The 12,223-nt window shown below is 39.5% G+C and overlaps 2 protein-coding genes across 10 annotated transcripts in view; one reads left to right on the forward strand and one right to left on the reverse strand.

The window, feature by feature from the left end:
- The window catches only part of frg1 (FSHD region gene 1), a 436,830-nt gene that overhangs the window by 246,606 nt on the left and 178,001 nt on the right, over positions 1-12,223 (forward strand). The window lies entirely within an intron of this gene.
- fat1a (FAT atypical cadherin 1a) overlaps positions 1-12,223 on the reverse strand; it is an 85,069-nt gene that overhangs the window by 59,443 nt on the left and 13,403 nt on the right. For all 9 annotated transcript variants that reach the window (XR_009788129.1, XR_009788130.1, XM_061770510.1 and 6 more), the window contains exon 3: positions 47-361. Coding sequence is in view for 7 of the 9 variants with exons in the window: in XM_061770510.1 (XP_061626494.1) it covers positions 47-361 (315 nt within the window). In the remaining 2 variants the exon portion in view is untranslated. The remainder of the gene's footprint in view (positions 1-46; positions 362-12,223) is intronic.

Genomic DNA, 12,223 nt, shown 5'->3' on the forward strand with positions numbered 1-12,223 from the left:
ACAACTATAAATCCATGCAGCCCCTCAATACCAACAACAGTCTTACCTGTCCTGGAATTAATGGCGAAGAACCCTTGCGGGTTACCGCTGGTGATCCTGTAGCTGAGCTTATCGCTAGACTTAGCGTCCGGGTCCAGCGCGTCTATCTGGATGATGGACACATCCTTGGGGGAATTCTCCATCACAGAGGGGTAGTATACGGGTTCCGACGCAAGTGGCGCGTTATCGTTGACGTCCTGCACTTCAAGGTAGACCTCCACAAAGGCAGAAAGTGGAACCACACCTCGGTCCATGGCGTAGACCGTTAGCCAGTAGTGGGGCGTGGTCTCGTGGTCCAGCAGCTCTTGCGTTCGGATGATACCTAAAGCAACGAGACCACAGTGTGAGTTTTCCTTCAAAAAAACAGAAAATTGATTTTTCAGAATTGGAAGAGATCTTTTTTTTTTGGTAGAATATTTTCACTCGTGGTTACATTTGATTCTTTTTTTTTAAATCATCGCTTCGAGTGAACTGTTAGGTGAATTTATTTTTTTCCGTATTGCTAGCTGTATTTTTATTTATTTATACTTCAGCTTCTGTGAAATTTAACAAGTGTTGTTTTTTTTCGTAAAAGCATTTTGTATTGTAGGAGTATTTTGGGGGAATTTTACAGCAATGTTTCTTTTCCCCTAAAGTTTGTGTATTGTTCATGAATTATTATTTTATTTTTATGTAAAGTATGTTTTTAGTGTTGGGATAAACTTTATGCACATTGATTTTTCTTATTGTAACATTTTTTTTTTTATTACCAGCTGTATTTTTTCAATTTTAACATTTAGGCTTCAGAACAAATTTCATGCAAATGCATTTTTATTTTTTTTTTATAGTAAAACTTCTACCCACAGTATGTGTGTATTTAGCTTTGGATGAAAAGTTACGGAAAAGTGATTTTTTTTTTTTTTTACACAAAAAAAGTATTTTTTGTTTTGTTTGTTTTATATGTTGTAGGTGTTTTAATGTTACCCTTTTTCATGCTATAATTTTTTCCCCTTGCACTTTCTAGCATTGGGTGAATTTTTTTTCACAGGTTTAAAAAAATAATAACAATGATCATGTTATTTTAGCTCTTCATTTTAACGTATTGACTTTAGTTAAATATGAAGTTGACGATTCAGATTTCAACTGAAATGTCTGGCAAAAACATGCCTCTATTATCCCACAAAACTTGAGAGGTCAAATCTCAAACTCAAAGGCTAAATGCATTTTTTTTTTTTTTTGGTAGACTTTTGTAAATGTTTGAACCATACGTATTCCAAAAGATTTAGTAATTTCAAGAATGGTGAAAAGAGAATCATCATCTGTAACGCAAGTCACCTTTCCATAATGTCTTGTTTACGAACATTTCAATTGTTTTTCACATTTTAAATTTGACCAAAAAAAAATGTAATTCTCGTAGCTATCCTTGTTTTTATCAGAGATCTCCAATTACGAGGCATTTCCAAAAGTTATTGTACTGAAAATGTTAATGTCCTTGAAGTTGTACGATTCGTCGTGAGACAAACTGTTCGAAAAACGTGCCTCAATCTCATATAAAACTTCTGATACCTTGAGACGTCAGTCCAGCAAGCATAGAAAGTTTGACTTCATGTGCAAGTTTTGTATTTTTGTCAATTTTTGCTGTTTAAATTACAACTGGTTTGTTGTTTTTCACGTTTTAATATTATCTTACTTCTAAAGTTGTATCATACGTTCAACACACATTAAGGCTAACAATGCATCCTTTTTTTCCTGATACTAAAATGTTGAAAAAGAGAAAATAAAAACATCGTCGAGACAGAAATGTGGTTTGGGTGTCAAGATGCTACGGTATCAGCAATGTGCTGTTTACATTAGCCGGCAGGGAAGGTTGCGGGGGCAACGGTCTTCAGCTGAGCAAACAAAAGAGCTTTCAAGCTACCACGTGAATTATACCCACTGACAATGGTGTTGACTTCAAAAATATATATACCTGTGCACACATGAAAGAACAGACTCCATTTTTTCACCAAGAAAGAAAGTTTTTTCTTCCTTTTTCTGTTCTAAAATCAGCCGTTTCTCCCAGAAACCAAAGAAATGTCTTCTTTTTTTTTCAATGAAACAATGTGAAGCATACAGTGACTTTTATGCAAATATTATTTGTTTGTGTGACACCCCTAACATATGAACCAGCTAAAACACCCTTTAGGAATGGCTTCTGATATTTAAATAATAATGTCTATACCGATATACATGCGCTGAGTGTCGCGACTCACCACAATGAACGACGTGACATCCGATTAGTCACCGGCTGTCCAGTCACAAAATCCAAAAATGTACTTATGCGTTCAATTTTGAATCAGAATCGCGCCTTTATTGTCAGTGTATGGGGTACAACGAAATTCAAAGTACAACTCCATAGGTGCTTTGTTAAGTTCTTGTACAACCCCAATTCCAATGAAGTTGGGACCTTGTGTTAAACATAAATTAAAAAAAGAATACAATGATTTGCAAATCACGTTCAACCTATATTTCATTGAATACACTACAAAGACAAGCTATTTAACGTTCAAACTGATCAACTTGATTGTTTTGAGCAAATGATCATGAACTTCGAATTTGATGGCTGCAACACGTTCCCAAAAAGCTGGGACAGGCTCATGTTTATCACTGTGTTTGTTACATCACCTTTTCTTTGAACAACATTCAATCAACGTTTGGGAACTGAGGACACTCATTGTTGAAGCTTTGTAGGTGGAATTCTTTCCCATTCTTGCTTGACGTACAGCTTCAGCTGTTCAACAGTCCGGGGTCTAACATTGTCGTATTTTACACTTCATAATGGGCCACACATTTTCAATGGGAGACAGGTCTGGACTGCAGGCAGGCCAGTCTAGTACCCGCACTCTTTTACTAGGAAGACACGCTGTTGTAACACATGCAGAATGTGGTTTGGCATTGTCTTGCTGAAATAAGCAGGGGCGTCCATGAAAAAGATGTTGCTTGGATGGCAGCATATGTTTCTCCAAAAGTCATGTGTAAGTCATCCATGCCATTGGCACTAACACAGCCCCATACCATCACAGATGCTGGCTTTTGAACTTTGTGTCCATAACAGTCCGGATGGTTCTTTTCTTCTTTGGCACAGAGGACATGACAAAAACAATTTGAAATGTGGACTCGTCGGACCACAGAACACTTTTCCACTTTGCATCAGTCCATCTCAGAAGAGCTCGGGCCCAGAGAAGCCGGCGGCGTTTCTGGGTGTTGTTGATAAATGGCTTTTGCTTTGCATAGTCGAGTTACAAGTTGCACTTACGGATGTAGAGCCGAAATGTATTTGCTGACATTGGGTTTTCTGAAGTGTTCCTGAGCTTATGTGGTGATATCCTTTAGACATTGATGTCGGTTTTTGATGCAGTGCTACCTGAGGAATCGAAGGTCACGGGCATTCAATGTTGGTTTTCAGCCTTGCCGCTTACATGAAGTGATTTCTCCAGATTCTCTGAACCTTTTGATGATATTATGAACCGTAGATAATGAAATCCCTAAATTATTTGCAAGTGTACGTTGAGGAACATTGTCCTTAAACTGTTGGACTATTTTCTCACGCACCTGTTCACAAAGAGGTGAACCTCGCCGCATCTTTGCTTGTGAATGACTGAGCAATTCAGGGAAGCTCCTTTTCTACCCAATCATGGCGCCCACCTGTTCCCGATTAGCCTGTTCACCTGTGGGATGTTCCAAACAGGTGTTTGATGAGCATTCCTCAACTTTCTCAATCTTTTTTGCCATCTGTCCCAGCTTTTTGGGAACGTGTAGCAGCCATCAAATTCTAAGTTCATGATTATTTGCTAAAAACAATCAAGTTGATCAGTTTGAACATGAAATATCTTGTCTTTGTCGTGTATTCAATGAAATATAGGTTGAACATGATTTGCAAATCATTGTATTCTGTTTTTATTTATGTTTAACACAATGTCCCAACTTCATTGGAATTGGGGTTGTCATAAATAATTACATGATGAACACATGCATGAGTTAAAAGACCTCAAACAAAAGTTTATATATTGAAGGGGACAAAAACAGTTTACAGAGGGTGTCTCTGTGTTGACACAGCCTTTTGTTGAGTGACAGCAGCCGGGAATTGGAAGTGAGAACAGACAAATAGTCGTGGCTTCAGGTCATGAAAGGCTGCAGAAAGGAAGGGGGTGATGGAGAGGATGGTGGACGATTTAGATGAAGAGGTGCAAATGCATGCGTGTAGCATTCTTAGCACGTGTAGCATGCTTAACACGGAAGGTTGAATCGAGTTCAAGCGGGGAACAAACGTTTTCATGTATGAACGAGTCGATTCATTCACATCCTTTTCACAAGGCCTTTAAGTCTGTGAGTTTTTTTTGCAAAGTGAAACGGGCAGTGGAAAAGCCTCATCAAGGGCGGTTGTAACAAGAGGAAAAAGTAGTCATGTTACGAAAGTGAGGCTGTAATTTCATGAGAACAACATCAAAATGTTACAAGGAAAACGTTGGAGTCGTCTAACAAGAATCAAGTCGTCAATGGTACTAGAAAAAGTTTTGTTACTCGAAAAAGTCAAAGTATTTCAAGAAATAAAGTTGTTCTCTTACAATGATACAAGAACAATGTTGGAATATTATGAAGAAAACATTGGAATTTGAGAATAAAGGTGCAATGTAGAAAAATAGAAATCAGCAAAGTTACAACTATAATTTTGAAATATGACAAAAATAAAGTAGTAAAGTTGGAATGTGACAACAATAGAATTATGTTATGAAAATAAAGTGTGAAAAAACAGAATTTACAAGAATAATTTTGGAATAGTATTACCACGAGAAGAGTGTACTCGAGTTACGAGAATAAAGTTTGAACATTACGAGACAAAAGTTGAAATATTACGAGATGTAGGGTACGTTCAGAGTGGACGCACTCCAAGCGCGTTTTCTACACTCCGGGATGTTCGGAAACTCAGAGCGTTTGTCGGAGTTATTCAGAGCGCCACACTCCCGCCGCTCTGAGTAAGGAGACAGAGTGGCCGGAGCGTCAGGCAAGATGAGATGTTTACGGGAACTGTACATAATGATTAAAAATAAATGTATTGCACATATGTAAGTGATATAAAAACGGTACCGAAATAAATGTTTGGAAACAAACAGTTCTTAAACACTCAATGCAAATGTGTTGAAAGCTAAATATACAACTGAATGGACTGAGGCAGCAATTATGTTGTGTACGCATAAAACACTTTGAGAATCGCTGCGTTCAATCACACAAAACGACAACCAATCCATCCAATCCTGAATGAATAGTTTGCGAACAAAGCATGTGGAAGACCAATCTGCGGAATTCGCTTGCCGCGCCCAATCCGCACAGATATACTACCCCTTTAGAAAAAAAAACGGCCTTTAGGCCAAGAGAAAAGAGAAAAACAGACAAAACAAGATTCTTCTTTCCGCTTCTTTTTTTCGTGCGAGCATTCCCTGAGGCTTTGTTATTCAAAGTTACCTGAGCTTAGCAAGATGTGAACTGTCATGACCTGCAGCCATTTTTTTGTGTGTACGACACACACATCAAAAATACACACTCACACACACAAAGGCCTTATTCAAACAAGCCGCACGGTTAAGGCAGAGCAAGTCAGGATGAAACAGAAGTCCTTCCTTGTTTGCAGGGGGGCATGGAGACCCAGCTTTGAACTGCGCTAATGCCACTAGCCCCTCTCACAACCCGCATTCCCGAGCCTCCCCGGGCCTCCCGCTCACATGCTACCATAGACGAGCGCCGTCTCTTTGCCGCAGACCTACCGAAAGGCTTCGCATTCCGCAAGCGCACGGCAAAAAAAAATGTTCGGAAAAAGGCCTGAACTGAATCCCTGCGTTACCCGGCAACGGCACGTTCTCAAAGGTTCCCCAGACTTTTAAAAAAGTTCCCAGACTTCTTGCAGCCAAGATCCTTAATTCAAACATAAAGCCTATTAGAATTAATGCCTGTAATTCAAGAGGTAAAAGTTTGTCACCTCACTATATCTTAACATACTATCTAGACCTGTCACTATCAAATATTTATTGAATTGATGATTCGATTGTCTATCAAATAATCAGATAAAAATGTATTTTTGCATTAGTTTATTGCAAAATCTTTTTTTTTCCCGATTAGTAACCGATTACTGTTTTTGATTTGGTATTGTTTAATGATTAACCTAAACCAAATAAACAACAATTAAGCATTACCCCACGAGAGGGAGTGATGTATAGCCCTCACCAACCTTTTTGAAACTGAGAGCTACTTTTTGGGTTCTGATTAATGCGAAGTTTGACATACACTTCTGAGGCTACTTCTTCAAGTATGTGTCCATTGCAGGTTATTCATACTACGGCTCCAAATAACGATTATTTTCATAATAGATGAGACAGAATTATTTTTTCCATAAATGTATTATGATTCAGTTACTGGTTTGGTCCGTAACATGTCAGAAAATGGGCAAAAATGTTGATCATTTCTTTTTTGTGATTAAACACAAAAGATAATCAGTCTGCTTTCATGAAAGACTGCAGAAATCACAATGTTTAATCTTGGGAGGCTGAAGTAAGAGGATTTATACAATTTTGAGTTAAACAATGGGTCGAAATGATTCATCGATTATCAAAATAGTAATTTGATGATCAATTAGTTGTCGATGAATAAATCGTGACACCTCTTATACCCAGAATAGCATGTTAGCATGTTGAATTCTCTTTTGAAATAGTAACTGACAACAGGGTGCAAAATTGTTTTTGAGCTATTTAGTGCTTTGTGTACTCAGGTGGCTGTCTCGCTATATGTTAGCATATGTCTAAGGAGCAAAATTATGTTGATGTGCTTTTCATCAATTCGCATTTAAAATAATACCCGACCACGTCTCAGCTGTTTCTGCACTAAGTTGCTATCTTGCTATGTGCTCGCATAGCAAATGTTAGCATTTCAGCAGCTCTCATTTGAAGAGACTACAGTGCCTGGTGTGAATTTTTTAAGGATCTGCCTTTGCACCTTTTGTATACAGTTTTATATCTTGCTATGTGTTCGCATTTCATGACTTCACAATTGAAGTAATACCAAACCACAGGGCAAAGTATACAATTCTTATGGATTTGCTTTAGTGGGTTCTACACTTAGGTTGCTCTATGTTGTATGTTAGCATAACACCTCTTAGCATGTTCGCTTTTTATCATTCCTCATTTGAAATAGTACCAGGACAAAGGTCAATGTGGAAAAACTTTGTCAGTCTGCCTCACCAGTTTCCATCAAGTTATTATCTTGCTATATGCTAGCATAACTACTGTCAGCATGTTAGCATTTGAGCAATTATTTCTTTGGTATGAAATTCTAAAAGATTTGCCCTGGCACCTTTTGGACATTGGTTGCTATCCTTGCAATACAATAAGATACCAACTGTTATTCATGGCGTTTCATCAGTCTTCATTTAAAACTTAATGATGCAAAATCCTTTTCAGTCTATTTTAGCACTTTCCGTACTTAAAGTACTGTCTTACTCTTATACTGTATGTTAGCATTCCAGCTACCAGCATTATAGCATTCTAACAATCTAAGTAGGCTTTCGCACCGTGCCACCTCCCTATAGCGGCACTAGATTTTCAAAGAATTAACACTGTGGGTCTACGCAGGTTTTGCACATACCTTGTACATACAGTCCATGCACGGTCATTCTCTCTGCAAGTTTCATCTCACCAAAATGAAAGTGACCACTAAATTTTATTTTATGACAACAAACAGCAGCATTAATAATACAACAAACAATCGTTCGGCTGTGCCTTGACCGTGAGTGAACTGGCAGGGTGGGGAAGAAAAACAGATTGTCTTCTTATTTAACGCAGTTACGTACCACAAGTTTATCTCTCCTCTAATTTATAAAATTGCCCGTTAATTCCACTCGAGATGGCCTCTGTAGAGACCCTCCATTGTTATTAGTGCAAAAGGCCTTGGCGGAGGCCTTGCAGGCCATATTGCTGGCTTGAGTGTTGTTTAGTATGCCAGAAGATGAGCTTGCCACCTGTGTCTCTGTTAGTGCTGAGGTGTATATATCTATATATAAATATATATATATATATATATATATATATATATTAGGCTTTACACGATCAGGATTTTTGGGGCCGATCACCAAGTTAAAAAAAAAACGATAACCAATCACCGATCCAATCACAAGATGGAGCAATGTGTCTTTTTAAATGACCTGTTCATTTACTGTATATACTTGTTTACTTAATTGCTCAAAAAGTTATATTTACAATAAATAATGTATCTTTGTTCATTTATTTATGCCAGTGAGGCATTGTGACTCAAAAAAAAAAAAATAGTCTTCTATTAGATGGCAGGAAGTACATACAGAAATTAATGTCTCCACTTTTTGTGACATTTTTGTTTGTTTGTGTGCCGTGAGATTTTTCACTTGTAAAATATGTTCCTTGGCTCAGTCCAGGTTGGAAATCACTGCTCTAGTCAGGTCATATATTCTAATCAGTCAGGTCAAACCAACATTACAACATGACAGAAATAATGGGTGCTAACCTACTGTAATTAAATTACTTTATTGTAATTAAATTACTTCACTCACACCGAAACTTGAGAGCATTGCTAGCACTAGCTTGCTAGGCTACATAACGTTTTGTTGCCTGCTTGCGAGCCGTATCGTATTAAAAGTATGGGAACATACCTCAAGCAAGCCTTAAACGAACATCCTCTCCTGAACACCGGTGACCACCAACACACGTTTTTCCCCATTTTGTTCTTATTGTACAGTCAGCGCGATCCACTCTTGTTGTCCTCGCCATGGTAACGAGTGTATCCGGTCGCATTTGAGTTGACAAGATAAAGCCCAATGATTGTAAAAAAAAAAACGGGATGCGGTGGTATCGGAACACAAGATTTTATTGCAGTAGTCTGACATCGTGAAAGAGCACATTTGTCTTGTAGTCTGATCCACGCATTACATGTTGTCTGTCTCAGACGTGTTGTCTGTCCCACACTGCCGACATGTTTTTTAAAAAAAATAACTTTATTGGTTTTGCACAGCCAATCAGTGACATCATTGATCGGATCGGCGAATTATGACATTAATGCCGATCAGCCGATAAGCATAAAATGCTAAATATCGGCCGATACCGATCAGGCCGATCGGATCGGTGTAAAGTCTAATACACACACACACACACACAGACAGAGTCTTTATGGGCATAATGGGCATAATTCATTTTACTTAATTCTCAACTAAATTATAACGTTCTTGCAATTTTACAACTTTATCCTCATAATGTTTTTATAGCAATGTCATTTTAGCCCTGTTTCCCCCCAATGTGAACCCAGTACTACACTTGTTTCCCGTAGAAAGCTAAAAAAAAAGAAAAAAAACTAAACTAGCCTGACGGGGATCACAAACCCCATATAACTTGTTCTTTGTATTTTCAGATGAATATTTATCAATATTGACATTGAATTGACATTCTTGTGAGTGGAGCATGGCCTGAAGTAACAGGTAAATGAACAAAGCCTTCTTCCTGTGCAGCAGGAATTTCTTAAGAAGCTTTCATGGGGTCGGCCGAAAGCTGCCGCTGCATCCTTTTAACGTACAGTGTGCTTTTCGTTTAGCGGGCGGCAATCAACTTTGTCCCATCGCACGCATTCCTGCCGCCGTATCCACGGCGACGGCACTCAAGCGGGAGGCCTGTTTGGATTGGATTCAGTTGGCACTTTGCAGTCGGGGCGGGGGTCTTAACGCTAACTAAAGAGAAAGGGCAGTTAACACTACATCTGTCCATTACGGCCCAGAAGAAAACGTTTGACGTTTGCAGCTAGAAAGTGGGGTGGGGGCAAGGACTGACTTTTTCCCTTTTTTTTTAAGAACTCAAATGGAAAATACAATAACACCGTTTGTCTTTACAGCTCACCAAGCGAAAAGGGCAATGCATATATTATCACGAGAAGAAAGGGCAATTCATACATTATACAGTCGGGCATCTAGTTTTATGCAGAAAATAACAGATCACCTTTTTGACAAAAAAAGGAAAAAAAATCCATGTGTTCTGCAACAATCCTATCCAAGCATCGCACCCTTTCAATTACACGGGATGGGGTTAGTTATAATAGTACATCTGTCATGTTTGAAGCACCGGGAAAAGTTTTTCCTCATGACTATGATAAAGTGAGAAACTTAGCCAGAGATAACAGGAAGTGAAATATGAGTCATCAACAGAAAAACAAAAAGAATAAATAAACAATTGATGTCTAATATGCCGGCACGTGTGGAGTTTGCATGTTCTCCCCGTACCTGGGTGGGTTTTCTCCGGGCACTCCGGTTTCCTCCCAAATCCCAAAACATGCGTGGTAGGTTGATTGAAGACTCTAAATTGCCCGAAGGTGTGAATGTGAGCGTGAATGGTTGTTTGTTTCTATGTGCCCTGCGATTGGGTGGCGACCGGTTCAGGGTGTGCACCGCCTCCCGAGAGCTGGGACAGGCTCCAGCACTCCTGCGACCCTAGTGTGGATAAGCGGTAAAGAAAATGGATGGATGATGTCTAATGTAAGTTGGGATGATGCCATTAGAATTTGTGTAGGGAAAAACAGGGTCATCCCCAGCCTCATGACAGATTTCTGCTGTCTTAGTGCGTACATTTGAATAGAGATTGTTTCTGTGTGTTGATAAGTCACATTCCCACCAATCTGAATAGTTAATAAGGTACTTTTCTTGGGGTGTTAATACGGTAAACAAACAATCATTAGGTACAAGTTCCGGCGCTACTGTTACGCTAACGGTCCCCGTTAGCTATGGAGCCCCCGGGGACCTGTTAGCCTGCGAGCTAGCTGGTGGCTAACGCCTCTCGTTAAGGCGTGGAAAACCCTGCGGCGACTCGGTGGGATATATTCCAGCCACAGGAGTCTATACGCAGATATATTTTATTTATAAGAGCAAGAAAGATTTGCTGGTCAGGAAAATAGGCGGCTTTAATAAGAGTTAACAAATACACATCCCCGTTCCAGTTCTTTCACACTGCCACAGTCCTGCCATTAATTCTCCCTCCGAAGCCAAAAAACTCAAGGGTCAACTTTGTGACTCCCCTCATTCGCTGTCAGTGCTGTTCATACCGATCAGTGACACGGGAAAAAGGCATGTCTTTAACTCCACACCCTCATTCCAGCTTTTCCGACTCTGTACCAACTAGGGTTGAGAATGATAAACCGATACGACCGGCTATCTTATCGGAAAGGGGAGAGATGCAACTGTATCGGTAGCAGACCCCATTATCGATACAAAACCCCCCAGGAATCCTGAGATACATCGGTTGGAGGGCTGTGGACTGGATATCGCGAGGCTAGGAATCGGTTGCCTGAGGTTTTACAGTTTTTATCTCTTAAAACAAGCGCTACAGCTCTCGCGCTGTGCTCGGCCCCAGTCTGCATACCTAATTTTATGTTTACAACCAAAAACAACAGTGGTGGGCAGTAGTGACATTACTAGCTTAACGACATTTCTCCTTAAGGTTTTTATTTCAACATCAAATAGATTTTCATGAGTTAAAGCTACTTCCGTGGTCGCAGTAACAGCAAAGTAGCATTCACAAACGCTACATTTCCCCCGCAGTTGTAAACAAATGCGACGTCACGTAGCTTTTTTATTTAAGCCCGCCATCGACACCGCCACAGCGCGTAAACCTGCAGACGAATGACAGAGGTGTGTACATTTCGGCAATTCCCACAGGCTATACCTTGGCAAACTAATGCTTCTTCTCGAGCCGTAACAGTCCACTTATAAGTTCCAGTGTTGGTACTGTGCGACCCCACAAAGAAACCTCTGTGAGGACACACAGCCATGTATGTCCCGAAGCGAACCATTTGAATAGTTTTTTTTTTTTGTGTTTTTTTTTCCTGTGCTAATGTAAATTTCATTTTGTAGTTTTGCACTTTGTTTTTCCCAATAATTGCGTTCTTGTTGTGGAATACTCATATTGGCTATGAGTATAGATTGTACCATCTTTATTTATCATTAGTTTGCATGCCTCGATTAATGCTACTAATTCAGCAGCTTGTTCAGCCAATTCCTGTCAATCATGCTGCGTGCCTTCATCATTAAGGGTGTTAGTGTGGCTGGATTTAAGGTTGTGCATCGCTCAACAGTCAAATGTGGTTCTGATAGCAAGATGGCAATGCAAGATAAATGTCT

The sequence above is a fragment of the Phyllopteryx taeniolatus genome, chromosome 4, assembly GCF_024500385.1.
Source record: "Phyllopteryx taeniolatus isolate TA_2022b chromosome 4, UOR_Ptae_1.2, whole genome shotgun sequence".
Classification (NCBI taxonomy): domain Eukaryota; kingdom Metazoa; phylum Chordata; class Actinopteri; order Syngnathiformes; family Syngnathidae; genus Phyllopteryx; species Phyllopteryx taeniolatus.